Source organism: Oncorhynchus mykiss, chromosome 13, assembly GCF_013265735.2.
Source record: "Oncorhynchus mykiss isolate Arlee chromosome 13, USDA_OmykA_1.1, whole genome shotgun sequence".
Taxonomy (NCBI): domain Eukaryota; kingdom Metazoa; phylum Chordata; class Actinopteri; order Salmoniformes; family Salmonidae; genus Oncorhynchus; species Oncorhynchus mykiss.
The window spans coordinates 66,637,785-66,663,536 of record NC_048577.1 but is presented as its reverse complement, the minus strand read 5'-3'; the positions used below and the strand labels follow the sequence as shown (position 1 = coordinate 66,663,536).

The window sequence follows — 25,752 nt, the reverse complement described above, 5'->3', positions numbered from 1 at the left end:
TGTTCTAGAACCTGAGATCCAGAAACTGCATTAACAGGCAGATAGAACTGGGATAGAAGCTGTTCTAGAACCTGTGGTCCAGAAACTGATTTAACAGACAGATAGAACTGGAATAGAAGATCTTCTAGAACCTGTGGTCCAGAAACTGATTTAACAGGCAGATAGAACTGGGATAGAAGCTGTTCTAGAACCTGTGGTCCAGAAACTGATTTAACAGACAGATAGAACTGGGATAGAAGCTGTTCTAGAACCTGAGATCCAGAAACTGATTTAACAGGCAGATAGAACTGGGATAGAAGCTGTTCTAGAACCTGTGGTCCAGAAACTGATTTAACAGGCAGATAGAACTGGGATAGAAGCTGTTCTAGAACCTGTGGTCCAGAAACTGATTTAACCAGGCAGATAGAACTGGGATAGAAGCTGTTCTAGAACCTGTGGTCCAGAAACTGATTTAACAGGCAGATAGAACTGGGATAGAAGCTGTTCTAGAACCTGTGGTCCAGAAACTGATTTAACAGGCAGATAGAACTGGGATAGAAGCTGTTCTAGAACCTGTGGTCCAGAAACTGATTTAACAGGCAGATAGAACTGGGATAGAAGCTGTTCTAGAACCTGTGGTCCAGAAACTGATTTAACAGGCAGATAGAACTGGGATAGAAGCTGTTCTAGAAGCTGTGGTCCAGAAACTGATTTAACAGGCAGATAGAACTGGGATATAATCTGTTCTAGAACCTGAGATCCAGAAACTGCATTAACAAGCAGATAGAACTGGGATAGAAGCTGTTCTTGAACCTGTGGTCCAGAAACTGATTTAACAGGCAGATAGAACTGGGATAGAAGCTGTTCTAGAAGCTGTGGTCCAGAAACTGATTTAAGAGGCAGATAGAACTGGGATAGAAGCTGTTCTAGAACCTGTGGTCCAGAAACTGATTTAACAGGCAGATAGAACTGGGATAGAAGCTGTTCTAGAAGCTGTGGTCCAGAAACTGATTTAAGAGGCAGATAGAACTGGGATAGAAGATGTTCTAGAACCTGTGGTCCAGAAACTGATTTAACAGACAGATAGAACTGGGATAGAAGCTGTTCTAGAACCTGTGGTCCAGAAACTGATTTAACAGACAGATAGAACTGGGATAGAAGCTGTTCTAGAACCTGTGGTCCAGAAAACTGATTTAACAGACAGATAGAACTGGGATAGAAGCTGTTCTAGAACCTGTGGTCCAGAAACTGATTTAACAGACAGATAGAACTGGGATAGAAACTGTTCTAGAACCTGTGGTCCAGAAACTGATTTAACAGACAGATAGAACATGGATATTGTTATAGTCTTATAAACATGAAGGTCAACAATTATAGGAAGACGTGGATGTGTGTGTCCAGTGTGTGAGAGTGTGTCCAGAGTGTGTGTCCAGTCTGTGTTTCCAGTGTGTGTGTGTCAGTTTGTTTGTCCAGTGTGTGTGTCAGTGTGTGTGTGTTTGTGTCAGTGGTCAGTGTATGTGTGTGTACATGTGTGTGTGTCCAGTGTGTGTGACCAGTGTGTGTGTCCAGTGTGTGTGTCCAGTTTGTGTGTGTGTGTGTGTGTGTGTTTGTGTCAGGTTATTATTTACAGGGACGCTGAGTCACCATCACCCCAAACCTTAAACCCTGGGTAGAGGGGTTCAGTGAATGTGGTATGGTATGTGTTCAGGTGGGTCAGTGTGTCAGAGGAGGCTATATAGAAGGACAGAGTGCCGGCTGGCCAGTCCAGATACACTCCTACTCTGTGGGAGCTGGAGGGGTGGACGTCTATGGTAGTGGACTTCTTATTGTGCCAGGCAGAGTAACTGTTGTCAGAGCAGTTCAGACTCCAGGACTTGTCATTCCATCCAAGCCAACAATCCCTACCCCTTCCTCTCCTGTTGATTCCTTTATATGTCACTCCTATAACAGCCCCTCCCCCACTCCACTCTACCTCCCAGTAACAGCGCCCAGTCAGACCCTCTCTACACAGCACCTGTCTACAGTCCTCAAATCTCTCTGGGTGATCAGGATACGGCTGCTCCTCTCTCCTCCATGTCACCTTTCTGTTCTCCTCAGACAGAGAGAGGTGTCTGTGTACTGTGTTTAGGTTCAGTGTGAGATCACAGACATCTGATGGATGAAACCAGACACAATATTAGAAATCATCATCATACACATTAGAATGTTAACTCACTTCTCACTAATTCATTAAATGTAGATGTTTCTAGGTATCAAAAGGAGAAGTGAAGGTAACTTGAGACTTGTTGAATGATCATATGTTATACTGTATGGTAATATAAAACACACTTATTCCCATTAATTACACACACACACACACACACACAAACACACATTGTCAAAGCAACTCTTTGTAAACTTTGGTGTCCCTGATTTCTGCTTCTGTAGAACTACAGCTGATATTTAATATGACCAAGTCAGTAATGATGGTGGTCTTTGACTTTGACTTAACTTGAATTAAGACTTATTCTTAGTCATATTCTTCACAGCAGTCAACGCTCACATTTTCTAAGCCCAGGTTTCATTCTGTTCTCTCCACCATGTTCCACACTGTAGCGGTAAGCAGAAGAACAGACAGTCATTGAGGGATACACCTGAACTCACACACACACACACACACACACACACACACACACACACACACACACACACACACACACACACACACACACACACACACACACACACACACACACACACACACACACACACACACAGCATATAACTTTGTCCAAGTGGCTGTAAGAATGCAAACATGTCTGATATGAACATTGACATAAACCCTCTACATACTTGAGTTTCTCCAGTCTGCAGTGTGGCTCCTCCAGTCCAGCAGAGAGCAGTCTGACTCCTGAGTCTCCTGGGTGATTGTAGCTCAGGTCCAGCTCTCTCAGGTGTGAGGGGTTTGACCTCAGAGCTGAGACCAGAGAAGCACAGCCTTCCTCTGTGACTAGACAGCCTGACAGCCTGCAAAGAGTCAAATCATATTAAAACCACACTGATATTCTTTGGTGGTGAAAATAGTGTCAGTATATATTTTCAAATTGTTCAGTTTCTACCACATCATCTAAAACAACCTTCAAATGCATTCAACAAGTTTGTAGCTTGATGTAATCACTGCAGGCATGGAATATGGGACCAACTACTAAACTTATGACTAATTTAATACACTATAAGTGAATATAACCAAATAATTACGACTTTTCAAATGGGAGAACTACATACATAAAGTGCTTTCATATCTGATAATACTGACCTCAGAGTCTCCAGTTTACAGTGGGGATTCCCCAGTCCAGCAGAGAGCAGCTTCACTCCTGAATCCTTCAGGTCATTGTTACTCAGGTCCAGCTCTCTCAGGTGTGAAGGGTTTGACTCCAGAGCTGAGACCAGAGAAGCACAGCCTTCCTCTGTGACTCCACAGTCTGACAGCCTGACAAAGAGATCATCATGACTTCACAAACACACTGTTAATTTAACACCAGTAGTGTAGAAGGACAATGGCAGATGCATTTGGTTAATTCTCTCAAACAACACATAGATTCATCTTCCGTCTCCTAGAATCGTATGGTCATATTGTTATACTAATGTGAAAATCAAAGCATTTATTCAATATGTTTTTCAAAATAATATATTATACATATTATAATACATATTTTTCTCTAAACTGAATATTTCGTCCTGATGATTAGTTCTTAAATGTCATTGTATTTACTCACAGAGCAGCTCTGGAGGCTTTGACCACTGGCAGCAGCCTCAGAAGACCTTCCTCTGATCTCGAGTATTCCTTCAAGTCAAACACATCCAGCTCCTTTTCTGAAGTCAGCAACACAAAGACCAGAGCTGACCACTGTGCAGGTGACAGGTTGGGTTTTGAGAGACTTCCTGATCTCAGGTAGCTTTGGATCTCCTCCACTAGAGAATGGTCATTCAGTTCATTCAGACAGTGGAACAGATTGATGCTCCTCTCTGGAGAGAGATTCTCCCTGATCTTCTCCTTGATGTACTCGACTGTTTCTTCATGGCTCTGTGAGCTGCTTCTTGTCTTTGTCAGTAGACCTCGTAAGTGCTTCTGATTGGACTCCAGTGAGAGGCCCAGAAGGAAGCGGAGGAAAAGGTCCATGTTTCCCGTCTCACTTTGTAAGGCTTTATCCACAGCACTCTTGTAGAAAGTAACTTCAGGCTTGTCGTTTGTTTGCAGTTTGTCAACTAGATTCTCATTGTTGTTGATGAATGAGAGAAACACATATACAGCAGCCAGAAACTCCTGAATGCTCAGATGTACGAAGCAGTACACCTTGTCCTGGTACAGCACACATTCCTCTTTAAAGAGCTGTGTGCACAATCCTGAGTACACTGAGGCTTCATTAACATCAATGCCAGACTCTTTCAGGTCTTCTTCATAGAAAATCAGATTGCCATTCACAAGCTGTTGAAAAGCCAGTTTTCCCAGTGACAGAATGCTCTCTTTATTCCAGTGTGGACCTGTCTCTTCTTTCCCAAGATACTTGTCATTCTTCTGTTTGGTATGAAACTCCACAAGGTGTGAGTACATCTCAGTCAGAGTCTTGGGCATCTCTTCTCTCTTATGTTTCAGCATGTGTTCAAGGACTGTTGCAGAAATCCAACAGAAGACTGGAATGTGGCACATGATGTGGAGGCTCCTTGATGTCTTTATGTGTGAGATGATTCTGCTGGCCAGGTCCTCATCCCTGAATCTCTTCCTGAAGTACTCCTCCTTCTGCGGGTCATTGAACCCTCGTACCTCTGTCACCTGGTCAACACACTCAGGGGGGATCTTATTGGCTGCTGCAGGTCGGGTAGTTATCCAGAGGAGAGCAGAGGGGAGCAGATTTCCCTTGATGAGATTTGTCAGCAGAACATCCACGGAGGTTGACTCTGTGACGTCCCAACAGATGTTGTTATTCTTGAAGTCTAGGGGCAGTCGGCACTCATCCAGACCATCAAAGATGAACAGAACTTTGTACTTGTTGTAGATGGAGATTCTTGATTGTTTGGTTTCCACTGAGAAGTGATTGAGAAGTTCAATGAAAGTGTGTTTGTCCGCTTTCATCAAATTCAGCTCCCGAAAAGGGAATGAAAATACAAATTGGACATCCTGATTTGCTTTTCCTTCAGCCCAGTCCAGAATGAACTTCTGCACAGAGACTGTTTTTCCAATGCCAGCGACTCCCTTTGTCAGCACAGTTCTGATAAGTTTGTCTTGTCCAGTTAAGGGTTTGAAGATGTCTTTACATTTGATTGCAGTCTCTGGTCTTGCTTGTTTCCTGGTTGTTGTCTCAATCTGTTTCAGCTCATGTTCATTATTGACCTCTCCTGTTCCACCCTCTGTGATGTAGAGCTCTGTGTAGATCTTATTGAGAAGTGTTGGGTTTCCTTGTTTAGCGATCCCCTCAAATACACATTGAAACTTCTTCTTTAGATTAGATTTGAGTTCACGTTGGCAAATCACAGCAAGCTCATCTGAATCTAGAAATAACACAGAGGATATTAATATTACATCTGTTTTAATACCTACAGTATTGAAGGACTGTTATAAAGTTGTAAATTATAATAATTTGTTGTCGTAACTGACTGTCTAAATCTGTAAAAGTTTTTATAATGCGTTACAGACTGGTGTGACTGATTATATTATTATTGGTATTATTGATGGTATAATTAATGTTCTCTCTTTCTCTAAATTAGTCACCACAAAACATCACTGTTTCTACTTGATGAGGTCACTAGGTGTTGTTTTGAGAATATGAAATATACTTATTCATGTCACTAAGGGACTTTAGAGGGTCTACACTAGAAGTTAATGGTTATAGGAGGAAGGTATATAGTGGAGGGTCTACACCAGAAGGTAATGGTTATAGGGGGGAGGTATATAGTGGAGGGTCTACACCAGAAGGTAATGGTTATAGGAGGAAGGTATATAGTGGAGGGTCTACACCAGAAGGTAATGGTTATAGGAGGAAGGTATATAGTGGAGGGTCTACACCAGAAGGTAATGGGTATCTGTAGGAGGAAGGTATATAGTGGAGGGTCTACACCAGAAGGTAATGGTTATAGGAGGAAGGTATATAGTGGAGGGTCTACACCAGAAGGTAATGGGTATAGGAGGAAGGTATATAGTGGAGGGTCTACACCAGAAGGTAATGGTTATAGGAGGAAGGTATATAGTGGAGGGTCTACACCAGAAGGTAATGGGTATCTGTAGGAGGAAGGTATATAGTGGATGGTCTACACCAGAAGGTAATGGTTATAGGAGGAAGGTATATAGTGGAGGGTCTACACCAGAAGGTAATGGGTATAGGAGGAAGGTATATAGTGTACTAAGCTTGGAATGTGTTGGTGCAGGGAAGTGATTACATGTGGCAGGCATTGATAAGGGGAGAGAGTCATGGATTAGTGATGGAGGGTGGTCAGATGAAGTGAGGAAGAACAGATATCACTAAGGTTTGTATAGCAACATAGATACATTGGCTGTTCGGCTGTTTTGTTGTCTGAATAACAAGGAGGAGGAGACTCAGCCTAGGAGAAAGCGTTAAATATCAGTGCTTGTGTCAAATGTTTTGTTGTCTGAATAACAAGGAGGAGGAGACTCAGCCTAGGAGAAAGGGAGGAGGAGACTCAGCCTAGGAGAAAGGGAGGAGGAGACTCAGCCTAGGAGAAAGGGAGGAGGAGACTCAGCCTAGGAGAAAGGGAGGAGGAGACTCAGCCTAGGAGAAAGGGAGGAGGAGACTCAGCCTAGGAGAAAGGGAGGAGGAGACTCAGCCTAGGAGAAAGGGAGGAGGAGACTCAGCCTAGGAGAAAGGGAGGAGGAGACTCAGCCTAGGAGAAAGGGAGGAGGAGACTCAGCCTAGGAGAAAGGGTTAAATATCAGTGCTTGTGTCAGATGTTTTGTTGTCTGAATAACAAGGAGGAGGAGACTCAGCCTAGGAGAAAGGGTTAAATATCAGTGCTTTTGTCAGATGTTTTGTTGTCTGAATAACAGATGTACCGACCCTTTGGGAAGAATTCAACTTGGTTAAAGCTTCTCTAGTGTCCGTGACTTATTTACTCTGAACAATTACAGTGTTAAGACTGCTACAATATCATTGAGTTACACAGCTACTTTAGCTGTACTTTAGCTACAGCTTTTAAATGTTATAAAACAGCATTCAACATGAGGCAGACAGATCTTACATTTCTCCAGTGTGTCAGCAAGCTCCTTCTGGTTCATTTTCCTCAGGACGTGCAGTGTGATCTTCAGAGCCCCCTCTCTGGCACTGATCTCCTGCTTCTCATCTTCAGCGTCCACCACTTCCTGCTTCTGACTCTCAAAGCCTTCTGGGAGTTCTGGACTAAGAATCCTCTTGAACATCTTCAGCTCGTTCTTCACAAATGTCAGAATTTTCTCTTCAAGCACCTGAAATAAATAAAGTAAATAAGTTAAGCAAGAGAATAAATGCTTTCTCATTAACACATTAATGAATTATTGACAGATCAACTTTACTTGAGGTAAACAAAAACAAATGTACATAACAGGACCACATACACTGAATATGGAGGCCAGGTCTGTTTGATGACTCTGGGAAGACTGACCACTGAGAATCTCTGACTCTGATCTCTCCTGTTGGTTTCTGTGGACAAAACATGAGATTACATCTCCTCATCCAGGGAGTACACACACACACACACACACACACACACACACACACACACACACACACACACACACACACACACACACACACACACACACACACAGGGAGGGAATGTTGTGTTTGTTTAATATTGTTTTAGGACTATGAGAATGGACAAAAGGATTAGCCTATGGATTATGAAAACAACAACAATAAATGGGAAAATGGGAGAGGAGAAATGACTAGATGTAACAGTATAATTTTAAACCGTCCCCTCGCCCATACCCGGGCGCGAACCAGGGACCTTCTGCACACATCAACAGTCACCCTCGAAGCATCGTTACCCATCGCTCCACAAAAGCCGCGGCCCTTGCAGAGCAAGGGGAACTACTACTTCAAGGTCTCAGAGCAAGTGACGTCACTGATTGAAACGCTATTTAGCGCCCACGCTAACTAAGCTAGCCGTTTCACATCCGTTACATAGAGACAGTGTTGTTTAACTCACTGACCAGGACCATGAGTTCTTCTTACCTTTGTTCAGTAGAAAAGTCTCCCTCTCTAAAGTTTATAGGTTGACCCATAGAGTTGTCACTCTTCATGGACACACAGCTGGGAACAGGGGAGGCTGGTCTCTCCTGCTTGATTGGGCTTCAACACAACAGAGACAAACATTACATCTCTCATCTACTCTGGGCTCAGATGAGGAAACATAAGAAGAGTTTCACAAATAGAACTGACTTCCAGACGTTAGTTAACGGCGTTGGCGCGCGCGAGCATTGTGTCATTTTTAATAACGATATTAATTTAGCGTCACGAGCGTTGTAGTCAGTCTGTCAGCCCCGCTAAAAGGCTGGTGTCGTTACTCTGCCTTCTCCGGGGGATGTTGAGGTAAATTTACTAACCGGGAGGGTTGAATGATGTAATTTATTAGAGGGCTGGAAGACGCACTCTCGAGGTTGTTTACTCACAATATCAGATATTAAGATGATTTTTATAATGAATGTATACTGAGGTTGAGGTTCTGACTAGTGATTATTTACCCGGGGTTCAATACCTGCTATTGAGGCGCCCTGAAAATAATATTCAAAAGTTCGGTCCTTGGACACAGAGGGGTTAAACACTAAAGTTACCGTCCATCTAGTGAAGAGAGGAGAACCGGGCAGAGGTAGCCAGCATCCGTCAACGAGAGAGGGAGAAGCCTCACCGGGATTTAACAGGTGGAAGAAACAACCGGGGAGCTCCATCGGTCCACAAGAAATGCAGACAGCCGGTGATGATGTAGTGGTAGCTATGGTAACTAGGATGCTGCTGGTAGAGTAGCTAGGTAGCTTACCGAGCTGTACCGACTAGCTAGGATAACTAGGATGCTGCTGGTAGAGTAGCTAGCTAACTTACCGAGCTGTACCGACTAGCTAGGATAACTAGGATGCTGCTGGTAGAGTAGCTAGCTAGCTTACCGAGCTTTACCGACTAGATAGGATAACTAGGATGCTGCTGGTAGAGTAGCTAGCTGGCTTACCGAGCTGTACCGACTAGCTAGGATAACTAGGATGCTGCTGGTAGAGTAGCTAGCTAGCTTACCGAGCTGTACCGACTAGCTTGGTTAGTTAGCAGGTCGTTCGTCTGTCCCTCGTGTCGATGATGATGATGAATCCGGGGGAAACACAAAATGAAACAAGGATAGAGAGTGAAAAGGATCTGGCTACACTCACACTGTCCCTGACCGTAAAGAAAAAAGCAAATTGAACAATAAAATTCGGTGTCTCAACACTGTAACAAACTCCGTCGTTATTCCCCAAGATCACCTCAGTCCACTCTGCGCATAACCGGACAATGTGCCTGTGTATAACGGATGTGAAATAGCTAGCTAGTGGTGCGCGCTAAAAAGCATTTCAATCGGTGACGTCACTTGCTCTCCTTGAAGTAGTGGCTTTTGTGGAGCGATGAGTAACTATAGATGTGGACGCGGACAGTTCTGTACGGGGATGAGGACAGTTCTGTACGGGGACGCGGACAGTTCTGTACGGGGATGAGGACAGTTCTGTACGGGGATGAGGACAGTTCTGTACGGGGATGAGGACAGTTCTGTACGGGGACGCGGACAGTTCTGTACGGGGACGCGGACAGTTCTGTACGGGGATGAGGACAGTTCTGTACGGGGACGAGGACAGTTCTGTACGGGGATGAGGACAGTTCTGTACGGGGACGAGGACAGTTCTGTACGGGGATGAGGACAGTTCTGTATGGGGATGAGGACAGTTCTGTACGGGGATGAGGACAGTTCTGTACGGGGATGAGGACAGTTCTGTACGGGGACGAGGACAGTTCTGTACGGGGACGAGGACAGTTCTGTACTGGGACGAGGACAGTTCTGTACGGGGACGAGGACAGTTCTGTACGGGGACGCGGACAGTTCTGTACGGGGATGAGGACAGTTCTGTACGGGGATGAGGACAGTTCTGTACGGGGATGAGGACAGTTCTGTACGGGGATGAGGACAGTTCTGTACAGGGATGAGGACAGTTCTGTACGGGGACAGTTCTGTACTGGGACGAGGACAGTTCTGTACGGGGACGAGGACAGTTCTGTACGGGGACGCGGACAGTACTGTACGGGGATGAGGACAGTTCTGAACGGGGATGAGGACAGATCTGTACGGGGATGAGAACAGTTCTGTACGGGGACAGTTCTGTACGGGGACAGTTCTGTACAGGAATGAGGACAGTTCTGTACGGGGATGAGAAAAGTTCTGTACGGGGACAGTTATGTACGGGGATGAGGACAGTTCTGTACGAGGTCAGTTCTGTACGGGGATGAGGACAGTTCTGTACGGGGACAGTTCTGTACGGGGACGAGGACAGTTCTGTACGGGGACGCGGACAGTTCTGTACGGGGACGCGGACAGTTCTGTACGGGGACGCGGACAGTTCTGTATGGGGACGCGGACAGTTCTGTATGGGGACGCGGACAGTTCTGTATGGGGACGAGGACAGTTCTGTACGGGGACGCAGACAGTTCTGTACGGGGACGAGGACAGTTCTGTACGGGGACGCGGACAGTTCTGTATGGGGACGCGGACAGTTCTGTATGGGGACGCGGACAGTTCTGTATGGGGACGCGGACAGTTCTGTATGGGGACGCGGACAGTTCTGTACGGGGACGCGGACAGTTCTGTATGGGGACGCGGACAGTTCTGTATGGGGACGCGGACAGTTCTGTATGGGGACGCGGACAGTTCTGTATGGGGACGCGGACAGTTCTGTATGGGGACGCGGACAGTTCTGTATGGGGACGCGGACAGTTCTGTATGGGGACGCGGACAGTTCTGTACGGGGACGCGGACAGTTCTGTACGGGGACGCGGACAGTTCTGTACGGGGACGCGGACAGTTCTGTATGGGGACGCGGACAGTTCTGTACGGGGACGAGGACAGTTCTGTACGGGGACGCGGACAGTTCTGTACGGGGACGAGGACAGTTCTGTACGGGGACAGTTCTGTACGGGGACGAGGACAGTTCTGTACGGGGACAGTTCTGTACGGGGACAGTTCTGTACGGGGACGAGGACAGTTCTGTACGGGGACGCGGACAGTTCTGTACGGGGACGAGGACAGTTCTGTACGGGGACAGTTCTGTACGGGGACGAGGGCAGTTCTGTACGGGGACAGTTCTGTACGGGGACAGTTCTGTACGGGGACGAGGACAGTTCTGTACGGGGACAGTTCTGTACGGGGACGAGGACAGTTCTGTACGGGGACAGTTCTGTACGGGGACAGTTCTGTACGGGGACGAGGACAGTTCTGTACGGGGACAGTTCTGTACGGGGACGAGGACAGTTCTGTACGGGGACAGTTCTGTACGGGGACGAGGACAGTTCTGTACGGGGACAGTTCTGTACTGGGATGAGGACAGTTCTGTACGGGGACAGTTCTGTACTGGGATGAGGACAGTTCTGTACGGGGACGAGGACAGTTCTGTACGGGGACAGTTCTGTACGGGGACAGTTCTGTACGGGGACGAGGACAGTTCTGTACGGGGACAGTTCTGTACGGGGACGAGGACAGTTCTGTACGGGGACAGTTCTGTACGGGGACGAGGACAGTTCTGTACGGGGACAGTTCTGTACTGGGATGAGGACAGTTCTGTACGGGGACGAGGACAGTTCTGTACGGGGATGAGGACAGTTCTGTATGGGGACGAGGACAGTTCTGTACTGGGATGAGGACAGTTCTGTACGGGGATGAGGACAGTTCTGTACGGGGAGGAGGACAGTTCTGTACGGAGAGGAAGAGCAGAGAGCAGAGAGAGCAGATAAAATAGAGAGTAGCAGAGCAGAGAGTAGAGTGAGCAGAGGGAGCAGAGGGAGAGAGAGAGAGAGCAGAGAGCAGAGAGAGCAAAGGGAGAAAGAGAGAGATAGCAGAGAACAGAGAGAGAACAGAGAGAGATCAGAGAGAGCAGAGGGAGTGAGAGAGCAGAGAACAGAGTGAGCAGAGAGAGCAGAGAACAGAGAGAGCAGAGGCAGAGAGAGAGCAGAGGGCAGAGAGAGTAAGAGCAGATAAAGAGAGCAGAAATAGAGCAGAGAGAGCAGAGAAAAGAGAGAGAGCAGCAGAGCAGAGAGAGAGCAGAGAACAGAGAGAGCGCAGAGAGAGAGCAGAGGGAGAAAGAGAGAGAGAGAGCATAGAGCAGAGAGAGCAGAGGGAGAGAGAGCAGAGAACAGAGAGAAGAGAACAAAGAGCAGAGGGAGAGAGAGAGCAGAGAACAGAGGGAGAGAGAGAGCAGAGACTAGATAGAAGAGAGAACAGAGAGAGAGAGAGCAGAGAGAGGGAGCAGAGAGCAAAGAGAGAGAGCAGAGAGATCAGAGAAAAGAGAGCACAGAGAGCAGAGAGCAGGCTGAGAGAAAAGAGAGAGAGCAGAGAGTGATCAGAGAAAAGAGTGAGAGAGCAGAGAGGGAGAGAGAGCAGAGAGGGAGAGAGAGCAGAGAGAGAGAGCAGAGAGGGAGAGAGAGCAGAGGGAGCGAGCAGAGAGAGAGCAGAGAGGGCAGAGAGAGAGAACAGAGAGGGCAGAGAGCAGAGAGCAGAGAGAAAGCAGAGAGAGAGAGCAGAGAGATCATAGGAATGAGAAGAGGAGAGAACAGAGAGAAGAGAGCAGAGAGGGCAGAGAGAGAGCAGAGAACAGAGAAAAGAGAGCAGAGAACAGAGAGCAGAGAGAGAGCAGAGAACAGAGAGAACTCTGTTGCTATAGTGACCCTGCACCACAACACTACGTTGCTATAGTGACCCTGCATCACAACACTACGTTGCTATTGTGACCCTTCATCACAACACTATGTTGCTATAGTGACCCTGCATCACAACACTCTGTTACTATAGTGACCCTGCATCACAACACTCTGTTACTATAGTGACCCTGCATCACAACACTATGTTGCTATAGTGACCCTGCATCACAACACTGTTACTATAGTGACCCTGCATCACAACACTCTGTTACTATAGTGACCCTGCATCACAACACTCTGTTACTATAGTGACCCTGCATCACAACACTCTGTTGCTATAGTAACCCTGCATCACAACACTGTTACTATAGTGACCCTGCATCACAATACTCTGTTACTATAGTGACCCTGCATCACAACACTCTGTTGCTATAGTAACCCTGCATTACAACACTCTGTTGCTATAGTAACCCTGCATTACAACACTCTGTTGCTATAGTGACCCTGCATTACAACACTCTGTTGCTATAGTAACCCTGCATTACACCACTCTGTTGTACTAATTGTACAATTTGTTTAATTCTATTCCACATATTTAATTGTTTTGTATTTCAGTTCATATTTGTTTCATGTTTCAACCAGTCGCAGGTTAACATCAACCTGACAGAGGAAACGTTAAATCAATAAACAAACTGTTTTCACAATTAACAGCCTTTTCTTGTTTCAACCAGTCGCAGGTTAACATCAACCTGACAGAGGAAACGTTAAATCAATAAACAAACTGTTTTCACAATTAACAGGCCTTTTCTTGTTTCAAGTATGTTTTATTATGAAAAGTACAATATATCCTTGTATACTTGTACAACTATGGAGCGTATGTCCAGATATAATTATATATAATTTGTTTTTCAACATAAAACACAACAAATGATCACATTGGTATTTTAACAGTGTTATTGTAAGAGGTCCTCACAACTATAGAAAGACGTGCATGTGTGTGTGTGTCCAGAGTGTGTGTGTCCAGAGTGTGTGTGTCCAGAGTGTGTGTGTATCTAGTGTGTGTGTGAGTCCAGTGTGTGTCTGTGAGTCCAGTGTGTGTGTGTGTGTGTGTGTGTGCACTGTGTTTGTGTGTGTGTGTATTTGTCCAGTGTGTGTGTGTGTGTCCAGAGTGTGTGTGTCCAGAGTGTGTGTGTCCAGTGTGTGTGTCCAGAGTGTGTGTGTCCTGTGTGTGTGTGTCCTGTGTGTGTGTGTCCTGTGTGTGTGTGTGTGTGTGTGTGTGTATCTAGTGTGTGTGTGTCCAGCGTGTGTCTGTGAGTCTGTGTCTGTGAGTCCAGTGTGTGTGTGTGTGTCCAGTGTGAGTCTGTGAGTCCAGTGTGTGTGTGTGTGTGTGCACTGTGTTTGTGTGTGTGTGTATTTGTCCAGTGTGTGTGTGTGTGTGTCCAGTGTGTGTCTGTGAGTCCAGTGTATGTGTGTGTGTGTCCAGTGTGTGTGTGTGTCCTGTGTGTATATGTTTGTCCTGTGTGTGTGTGTGTGTGTCCAGTGTGTGTGTGTGTGTATTTGTCCAGTGTGTGTGTGTCTGTGTGTCCAGTGTGTGTCTGTGAGTCCAGTGTGTGTGTGTGTAACCAGTGTGTGTGTCCGGCAGGTGTATGTGTGAGTCCAGTGTGTGTTTGTGTGTGTGTGTCCAGTGTGTGTCTGTGAGTCCAGTGTGTGTGTGTGTGTGTGTGTGTGTGTGTGTGTGTGTGTGTGTGTGTGTGTCCAGTGTGTGTGTGTGTAACCAGTGTGTGTGTCCAGTGTGAGTGTGTGTGTGTGTCCAGTGTGTGTTTGTGTGTGTGTGTGTGTGTCCAGTGTGTGTCTGTGAGTCCAGTGTGTGTGTGTGTGTGTGTGTGTGTGTGTCCAGTGTGTGTGTGTGTAACCAGTGTGTGTGTCCAGTGTGTGTGTGTGTGTGCGTCCAGTGTGTGTGTCCGGTGTGTGTCCAGTGTGTGTGTGTATGTCCTGTGTGTGTGTATGTCCTGTGTGTGAGTGTTTGTGTTCAATATGTGTGTGTGTGTGTCTGTGAGTGTGTGTGTCAGGTTATTATTTACAGGGACACTGAGTCGCCTTCCCACCAAACCCCAAACCCTGGATAGAGGGGCTCAGTGAATGTGGAGGTGAATGTGATCAGGTGGGTCAGTGTGTCAGAGGAGGCTCTATAGAAGGACAGAGTTCCAGCTGGCCAGTCCAGATACACTCCTACTCTGTGGGAGCTGGAGGAGAGGACGTCTATGGTAGTGAGATTATTATTGTGACAGGCTCTGTATCTGTTGTCATAGCAGATCAGACTCCAGGACTTGTTATTGCAACCAAGATAACAGTCATCACCCTCTCCTCTCCTGCTGATAACTTTATATGTCACTCCTATTCCAGCCCCTCCTCTCCTGTTGATTCCTTTATATGTCACTCCTATATCTGCCATTCTCCCACTCCACTCTACCTCCCAGTAACAGCGCCCAGTCAGACCCTCTCTACACAGCACCTGTTTACAGTCCTCAAATCTCTCTGGGTGATCAGGATACGGCTGCTCCTCTCTCCTCCATGTCACCTTTCTGTTCTCCTCAGACAGAGAGAGGTGTCTGTGTACTGTGTTTAGGTTCAGTGTGAGATCACAGACATCTGATGGATGAAACCAGACACAATATTAGAAATCATCATTCACATTAGAATGTTAACTCACTTTCCACTAATTCATTTAATGTAGATGTTTCTAGGTATCAAAAGGAGAAGTTAAGGTAACTTGAGACTTGTTGAATGATCATATGTTATACTGTATGGTAATATAAAACACACTTATTCCCATTAATTACACACACACACACACACACACACACACACATTGTCAAAGCAACTCTTTGTAAACGTTGGTGTCCCTGATTTCTGCTTCTGTAGAACTACAGCTGATATTTAATATGACCAAGTAAGTAATGATGGTGGTCTTTGACTTTGACTTAACTTGAATTAAGACTTATTCTTAGTCATATTCTTCACAGCAGTCAACACTCACATTTTCTAAGTCCAGGTTTCATTCTGTTCTCTCCACCATGTTCCACACTGTAGCGGTAAGCAGAAGAACAGACAGTCATTGAGGGATACACATGAACTCACACACACACACACAGTCAGCATATAACTTTGTCCAAGTGGTGGTCAGAATGTTTGTCTTAACTAGCCTGATAAGTCAAACATGTCTGATATGAACATTGACATAAACCCTCTACATACTTGAGTTTCTCCAGTCTGCAGTGTGGATCCTCCAGTCTAGCAGAGAGCAGTCTGACTCCTGAGTCTCCTGGGTGATTGTAGCTCAGGTCCAGCTCTCTCAGGTGTGAGGGGTTTGACCTCAGAGCTGAGACCAGAGAAGCACAGCCTTCCTCTGTGACTAGACAGCCTGACAGCCTGCAAAGAGTCAAATCATATTAAAATCACACTGATATTCTTTGGTGGTGAAAATAGTGGCAGTAATTTTTTTTCAAGATTTAGATTGTATTGAGTATACAGTCCACACCATATCTATTTAGACTGTGAGGTATCAGATTTAGATTGTATTGAGTATACAGTCCACACCATATCTATTTAGACAGTGAGGTATCAGATTTAGATTGTATTGAGTATACAGTCCACACCATATCTATTTAGACAGTGAGGAATCAGATTTAGATTGTATTGAGTATACAGTCCACACCATATCTATTTAGACAGTGAGGTATCAGATTTAGATTGTATTGAGTATACAATCCACACCATATCTATTTAGACAGTGAGGTATCAGATTTAGATTGTATTGAGTATACAGTCCACACCATATCTATTTAGACAGTGAGGTATCAGATTTAGATTGTATTGAGTATACAGTCCACACCATATCTATTTTGACAGTGAAGCTAACATTTCAAATGTGTCTCTATTCTCCAACATTTTGGATTTGAGGTCAAATGTTTCATATGAGGTTACAGTTTATAATGTCACCTTTAATTTGAGGATATTTTAAGACACATTTAGTTTTTTGTCGTAAACTCGTTGGTTGCATTTGCAGTTTGTTTTGGTTGTGTTTTGCCCAATAATAAAATGGTGGATGATGAGTGGAGTACTTTTCTGTCTAAGAGAGTAGATAACATGTTTCTAAACAATAATAAAATAATCCTGATGATGCCATGATTAAGAAAAATCATGAAACAATCATGAATAATAATGAGTGAGAAAGTTACAGAGGCTACAACAAAGCATGCTAACCTCTCACCATTACCAATAACAGAGGCTACAACAAAACATGCTAACCTCTCACCATTACCAATAACAGAGACTACAACAAAACATGCTAACCTCTCACCATTACCAATAACAGAGGCTACAACAAAACATGCTAACCTCTCACCATTACCAATAACAGAGGCTACAACAAAACATGCTAACCTCTCACCATTACCAATAACAGAGGCTGCAACAAAACATACTAACCTCTCACCATTACCAATAACTGAGGCTACAACAAAACATGCTAACCTCTCACCATTACCAATAACAGAGACTACAACAAAACATGCTAACCTCTCACCATTACCAATAACAGAGGCTACAACAAAACATACTAACCTCTCACCATTACCAATAACAGACTACAACAAAACATACTAACCTCTCACCATTACCAATAACAGAGGCTACAACAAAACATGCTAACCTCTCACCATTACCAATAACAGAGGCTACAACAAAACATGCTAACCTCTCACCATTACCAATAACAGAGGCTACAACAAAACATGCTATCCTCTCACCATTACCAATAACAGAGGCTACAACAAAACATGCTATCCTCTCAACATTACCAATAACAGAGACTACAACAAAACATGCTAACCTCTCACCATAACCAATAACAGAGGATACAACAAAACATACTAACCTCTCACCATTACCAATAACAGAGACTACAACAAAACATGCTAACCTCTCACCATAACCAATAACAGAGGATACAACAAAACATACTAACCTCTCAACATTACCAATAACAGAGACTACAACAAAACATGCTAACCTCTCACCATTACCAATAACAGAGACTACAACAAAACATGCTAACCTCTCACCATAACCAATAACAGAGGATACAACAAAACATACTAACCTCTCACCTTTAACCTCAAATAAAAGGTGACATTCTGTACTGTCTCCTAATATGAAACATTGTATCTCAAATCCAAAATGCTGGAGCACCAAATTTAAAACTGTAAGCTTCACTGTCCAAACACATATAGTGTGGACTATGTGTGTCTGGTAAACACATGTGGATCTGGTGAACAGTTATCACTTGTTGACCAAATACAGGAATACTGACCTCAGAGTCTCCAGTTTACAGTGGGGATTCCCCAGTACAGCAGAGAGCAGCTTCACTCCTGAATCCTTCAGGTCATTGTTACTCAGATCCAGCTCTCTCAGGTGTGAGGGGTTTGACCTCAGAGCTGAGACCAGAGAAGCACAGCCTTCCTCTGTGACCAGACAGCCTGACAGCCTGCAAAGAGTCAAATCATATTAAAACCACACTGATATTCTTTGGTGGTGAAAATAGTGGCAGTATATTTTTTAACATATTCAGATATATCTGTGTCCTGAAACCTGCCATATCTATTAATAAATGAATGTTTCATTATTAGAAATAACAAATGATCAAAGTATTGCCTGCAGATAGAAAAATACATATTACAAATATTATAGTAGACTGACCAGACCAGTTTAAAAAGCAGTATCAGTCAGAAGACAGACAGTGAGGTATCAGATTTAGATTGTATTGAGTATACAGTCCACACCATATCTATTTAGACAGTGAGGTATCAGATTTAGATTGTATTGAGTATACAGTCCACACCATATCTATTTAGACAGTGAGGAATCAGATTTAGATTGTATTGAGTATACAGTCCACACCATATCTATTTAGACAGTGAGGTATCAGATTTAGATTGTATTGAGTATACAGTCCACACCATATCTATTTAGACAGTGAGGAATCAGATTTAGATTGTATTGAGTATACAGTCCACACCATATCTATTTAGACAGTGAGGTATCAGATTTAGATTGTATTGAGTATACAGTCCACACCATATCTATTTAGACAGTGAGGAATCATATTTAGATTGTATTGAGTATACAGTCCACACCATATCTATTTAGACAGTGAGGTATCAGATTTAGATTGTATTGAGTATACAGTCCACACCATATCTATTTAGACAGTGAGGTATCAGATTTAGAACCTCTCACCATTACCAATAACAGAGGGGGGATGATCTTTGTTCTTCTGTAACTTTCTCATTCATCATTATTCACGATTCATTCATGATTATTCATAATCATGGTAGCATCAACATGAATGTAGAAGTGTTCAGAAACATCTTCTATTCTTGAATGAATCTTTATTCCTGATGATTAGTTCTTAAATGTCATTTTATTTACTCACAGAACAGCTCTGGAGGCTTTGACCACTGGCAGCAGCCTCAGAAGACCTTCCTCTGATCTGGAGTATTTCTTCAGGTCAAACACATCCAGCTCCTTTTCTGAAGTCAGCAACACAAAGACCAGAGCTGACCACTGTGCAGGTGACAGTTTGGATCTAGAGAGACTTCCTGAGCTCAGGTATCTTTGGATCTCCTCCACTAGAGAATGGTCATTCAGTTCATTCAGACAGTGGAACAGATTGATGCTCCTCTCTGGAGATGGATTCTTCCTGATCTTCTCCTTGATGTACTTGATTGTTTTTTCATGGCTCTGTGAGCTGCTTGTCTTTGTCAGTAGACCTCGTAAGTGCTTCTGATTGGACTCCAGTGAGAGGCCCAGAAGGAAGCGGAGGAAAAGGTCCAGGTTTCCTGTCTCACTTTGTAAGGCTTTATCCACAGCACTCCTGTAGACAGTAAGTTTATGCTTGTCTCTGAACAGCACAGAAATGTTCCTGGACATTGATCGAGGTTTGGCCAATAGATTCTCATTGTTGTTGATGAATGAGAGGAACACATATTGAGCAGCCAGAAACTCCTGAATGCTCAGATGCACGAAGCAGTACACCTTGTCCTGGTACAGACCACATTCCTCTTTAAAGAGCTGTGTGCACAATCCTGAGTACACTGAGGCTTCATTGACATCAATGCCAGCCTCTTTCAGGTCTTCTTCATAGAAAATCAGATTGCCATTCACAAGCTGTTGAAAAGCCAGTTTCCCCAGTGACAGAATGCTCTCTTTATTCCAGTGTGGACCTGTCTCTTCTTTCCCAAGATACTTTTCATTCTTCTGTTTGGTATGAAACCGTACAAGGTGTGTGTACATCTCTGTCAGATTCTTCGGCATCTCTTCTCTCTCATGTTTCAGCATGTGTTCAAGGACTGTTGCAGAAATCCAACAGAAGACTGGAATGTGGCACATGATGTGGAGGCTCCTTGATGTCTTTATGTGTGAGATGATTCTGCTGGCCAGGTCCTCATCACTGAATCTCTTCCTGAAGTACTCTTCCTTCTGTGGGTCATTGAACCCTCGTACCTCTGTCACCTGGTCAACACACCCTGAAGGGATCTTATTGGCTGCTGCAGGTCGGGTAGTTATCCAGAGGAGAGCAGAGGGAAGCAGATTTCCCTTGATGAGATTTGTCAGCAGAACATCCACTGAGGTTGACTCTGTGACGTCCCAACAGATCTTGTTCTTCTGGAAGTCTAGGGGCAGTCGGCACTCATCCAGACCATCAAAGATGAACAGAACTTTGTACTTGTTGTAGTTGGAGATTCTTGATTGTTTGGTTTCCTTTGAGAAGTGATTGAGAAGTTCAATCAAAGTGTGTTTGTCCCCTTTCATCACATTCAGGTCCCGAAAAGGGAATGAAAATACAAATTGGAAATCGTGATTTGCTTTTCCTTCAGCCCAGTCCAGAATGAACTTCTGCACTGAGACTGTTTTTCCAATGCCAGCAACTCCCTTTGTCAGCACAGTTCTGATTAGTTTGTCTTGTCCAGTTAAGGGTTTGAAGATGTCATTACATTTGATTGCAGTCTCTGGTCTTGCATGTTTCCTGGTTGTTGTCTCAATCTGTCTCAGCTCATGTTCATTATTGACCTCTCCTGTTCCACCCTCTGTGATGTAGAGCTCTGTGTAGATCTTATTGAGAAGTGTTGGGTTTCCTTGTTTAGCGATCCCCTCAAATACACATTGAAACTTCTTCTTTAGATTAGATTTGAGTTCACGTTGGCAAATCACAGCGAGCTCATCTGAATGAAGAAATAACACAGAGGATATTAATATTACGTCTGTTTTAATGTCTACAGTATTGTAGGACTGTTATAAAGTTGTACATTATAATAATGTATTCTCTTAACTGACTGTATACTGTAAATGTTTTCATAATGCATTACAGACTGGTGTGACTGATTTATATTATTATTGATATTATTGATGCTCTCTCTCAACACAACACATCCCTTCTGCTACTTGATGAAATCACTGGGTGTTGTGTTAAGGCAGTATTTTCACGTCCGGATGAAAAGCGTGCCCAAAGTAAACTGCCTGCAACTCAGCCATGAATAATATCTTTATTTCTGAGTTTCTCGCCTGGCGGGTTGAAATATGAATGTCTGTGTTTGTTTACTGGGGTGCTGTCCTCGGATAATAGCATGGTTTGCTTTCGCCGTAAAGCCTTTTGAAATCAGACACAGACGTTGGCTGGATTAACAACAAGTATAGCTTTAATTTGGTGCATTGCCTTTGTGATTTCATGAAAGTTTAATGTTAATAGTAATTTAATTTGTATTTGGCGCTCTGCCATTTCACCGGATGTTGTCGAGGGGTTCCGCTAGCGGGATTATATTATATTATATTATAATATTATTAAATTATTATTGGTATTATTGATGGTATTATTAATGTTGTCTCTCTCTCTAAATGAATCACCACAACACATCCCTGCTGCTACTTGATGAGGTCACTAGGTGTTGTGTTATGACTGCTACAATATCATTGAGTTACACAGCTACTTTAGCTGTACTTTAGCTACATCTTTTAAATGTTATAAAACAGCATTCAACATGAGGCAGACAGCTCTTACATTTCTCCAGTGTGTCAGCAAGCTCCTTCTGGTTCATTTTCCTCAGGATGTGCAGTGTGATCTTCAGAGCCCCCTCTCTGGCACTGCTCTCCTGCTTCTCATCTTCAGCATCCACCACTACCTTATCCTGCTTCTGACTCTCAAAGCCTTCTGGGAGTTCTGGACTAAAAATCCTCTTGAACATCTTCAGCTCGTTCTTCACAAAAGTCATAATATTCTCTTCAAGCAACTGAAATATATAAAGTAAATAAGTTAAAACTTGATAGGGCTAGGGTCCTTTTTTCAGAATTTCTGCTGAAAGTAAACTGTCTGTCGCCCAGAAGCCAGAATATGCATATAATTGGTATCATTGGATAGAAAACACTTTGAAGTTTCTAGAAATGTTAAAATAATGTCTGAGACTACAACACAATTGATAAGGAAGGCGAAAATCCCCCATAACATATAATTGATAGGTTATGGGTCCTATGTATAAAATATTATAGTTTTTTAAAACATTTTAGGAGGATTTAATTGTTTGACTTGTTTTAACAAAGTTTAGCGGTAGCTTTTTGGATTCATTTCTCTGCTTGTTGAACGAGTGGATTACTGAAATCGTTGGTGACAACTAGACTGACTTTTTATAAAGAAGGATTTTATCTAACAGGCTGGGACCCTTTGAATTGCAAACAGAGGAACATTGTCAAAAGTAAGTGATTTATTTAATCTCTATTTGTGATTTTGTGAAGCTTGTGATGGTTGAAAAATATGTTGATGTAGGGTGACTTCCTCAGACAATCGCATGGTATGCTTTCGATGTAAAGCATATTATAATTCGGACAATTCTGTTAGAATAACAAGAATTTAAGCTTTTAAATGATATAAGATACTTGAATGTTCAGAAATATTTAAAATTACAATTTTTTATTTGAATTGCGAGCCTTCGAATTTCACCGGATGTTGTCGACTGGTGTCTCGCTTGTGGGACGCCTAGCCTTAATTAAGCAAGAGAAGAAAGAAGAAATGGTTTCTCTTTAACAGATTAATGAATGATTGACAGATCAACTTTACTTGAGGTAAACAAAAACAAATGTACATAACAGGACCACATACACTGAATATGGAGGCCAGGTCTGTTTGATGACTCTGGGAAGACTGACCACTGAGAATCTCTGACTCTGATCTCTCCTGTTGGTTTCTGTGAACAAAACATGAGATTACATCTCCTCATCCAGGGAGTACATACACACACACACACACACACACACACACACACACACAGTTTCAACAGACATTCTGGAACTGAGTTCTGTTTCCACCACTGTTCTAACGTTCCATATGAGACACAGTTTCAACAGACATTCTGGAACTGAGTTCTGTTTCCACCACTGTTCTAACGTTCCATATGAGACACAGTTTCAACAGACATTCTGGAACTGAGTTCTGTTTCCACCACTGTTCTAACGTTCCATATGAGACACAGTTTCAACAGACATTCTGGAACTGAGTTCTGTTTCCACCACTGTTCTAACGTTCCATATGAGACACAGTTTCAACAGACATTCTGGAACTGAGTTCTGTTTCCACCACTGTCCTAACGTTCCATATGAGACACAGTTTCAACAGACATTCTGGAACTGAGTTCTGTTTCCACCACTGTTCTAACGTTCCATATGAGACACAGTTTCAACAGACATTCTGGAACTGAGTTCTGTTTCCACCACTGTCCTAACGTTCCATATGAGACACAGTTTCAACAGACATTCTGGAACTGAGTTCTGTTTCCACCACTGTTCTAACGTTCCATATGAGACACAGTTTCAACAGACATTCTGGAACTGAGTTCTGTTTCCACCACTGTTCTAACGTTCCATATGAGACACAGTTTCAACAGACATTCTGGAACTGAGTTCTGTTTCCACCACTGTTCTAACATTCCATATGAGACACAGTTTCAACAGACATTCTGGAACTGAGTTCTGTTTCCACCACTGTTCTAACGTTCCATATGAGACACAGTTTCAACAGACATTCTGGAACTGCGTTCTGTTTCCACCACTGTTCTAACGTTCCATATGAGACACAGTTTCAACAGACATTCTGGAACTGAGTTCTGTTTCCACCACTGTTCTAACGTTCCATATGCGACACAGTTTCAACAGACATTCTGGAACTGCGTTCTGTTTCCACCACTGTTCTAACGTTCCATATGAGACACAGTTTCAACAGACATTCTGGAACTGAGTTCTGTTTCCACCACTGTTCTAACGTTCCATATGAGACACAGTTTCAACAGACATTCTGGAAATGAGTTCTGTTTCCACCACTGTTCTAACGTTCCATATGAGACACAGTTTCAACAGACATTCTGGAACTGCGTTCTGTTTCCACCACTGTTCTAACGTTCCATATGAGACACAGTTTCAACAGACATTCTGGAACTGAGTTCTGTTTCCACCACTGTTCTAACGTTCCATATGAGACACAGTTTCAACAGACATTCTGGAACTGAGTTCTGTTTCCACCACTGTTCTAACGTTCCATATGAGACACAGTTTCAACAGACATTCTGGAACTGAGTTCTGTTTCCACCACTGTTCTAACGTTCCATATGAGACACAGTTTCAACAGACATTCTGGAACTGAGTTCTGTTTCCACCACTGTTCTAACGTTCCCTATGAGACACAGTTTCAACAGACATTCTGGAACTGAGTTCTGTTTCCACCACTGTTCTAACGTTCCATATGAGACACAGTTTCAACAGACATTCTGGAACTGCGTCGGCTACAAAGTTACTTTCAATTTCATAATAGGAAATAAAGTAACGGTCACTGGGTGAATTAGTTGTGCATTGCCCGGCTCCCCGGGTGTGCATAGTTTGTGCATTTTAGACCATTCCATTGGTCCTTAAAATAAATGTCCACTCAGCTGTAGCACCGGGCCATGCAAAACAAACTTCCCACTGTCGCAGAGACACAGTTCTAATCCCAGACGCGTTTCTTCAAGACATCTTTCTTACATTATTTTTGATAAACATATAATTTACTCTAAACCAAGTTCAGCTGTTTTTATCCTCCAAGATGTGAGTTACTGGAGGACTTTAATAATTGTTAACAGGCCTACAAAACAAAAAGGTTTTAATTTGAGAATGTTCATTTGTATGCCTCAAATATGAAACTGTCTTAAAATATGTGATGATTAGTTGAATCAGGTGTGTAAGTGCTGGTAAGATCAAAAGGATGGAGAAACCCTGAGATAAACATAAAACCACATCATTGAAAAGCTCCTCCACCATCTTTACCAGACGTGTTACTGATAACATGTAGGTCTACTGATTAGTTTACACTTTGAAAACTGCTGTCTGTCAGCAACTCAGCTCAAGTAGCAGTTCTACTAACTAGTAATATCTCATTACAGGTATTAATTATCTTATTCTGTCCATTAGAATAGATTATTGTTCAGAAATACTTACTTTATTTTTCATCTGCTAACCATGTGTATGTAACCAATAACATCTGCTAACCATGTGTATGTAACCAATAACATCTGCTAACCATGTGCATGTAACCAATAACATCTGCTAACCCAGTGTATGTGACCAATAACATCTGCTAACCCTGTGTATGTAACCAATAACATCTGCTAACCATGTGTATGTGACCAATTTGATTTATATCTGGGACTAAGTTTGTTTATGTGCTTATGGCTTTATGTTCTGTGTTTGTGACCAGTGAGCTAAGATAAGGCGTGGCTTTACCTAGCATAGACTTACAGATGACCTGGAGCCAGTGGGT

General features: G+C 43.4%; 1 protein-coding gene across 1 annotated transcript in view; it reads right to left on the bottom strand.

Moving 5' to 3' along the window:
- Positions 1 to 1,175: 1,175 nt before the first annotated feature.
- The window catches only part of LOC110519883 (NLR family CARD domain-containing protein 3-like), a 45,416-nt gene continuing 20,839 nt past the window's right edge, over positions 1,176 to 25,752 (bottom strand). Inside the window, exons 3-10 of the mRNA XM_036939787.1 lie at positions 8,178 to 8,294; positions 7,559 to 7,643; positions 7,207 to 7,429; positions 3,735 to 5,499; positions 3,406 to 3,448; positions 2,812 to 2,963; positions 2,522 to 2,568; positions 1,176 to 2,130 (exon numbers count right to left, since the gene is read on the bottom strand). Coding sequence (XP_036795682.1) covers positions 1,604 to 2,130; positions 2,522 to 2,568; positions 2,812 to 2,963; positions 3,406 to 3,448; positions 3,735 to 5,499; positions 7,207 to 7,429; positions 7,559 to 7,643; positions 8,178 to 8,294 — 2,959 coding nt within the window. The 3' untranslated portion in view covers positions 1,176 to 1,603. The remainder of the gene's footprint in view (positions 2,131 to 2,521; positions 2,569 to 2,811; positions 2,964 to 3,405; positions 3,449 to 3,734; positions 5,500 to 7,206; positions 7,430 to 7,558; positions 7,644 to 8,177; positions 8,295 to 25,752) is intronic.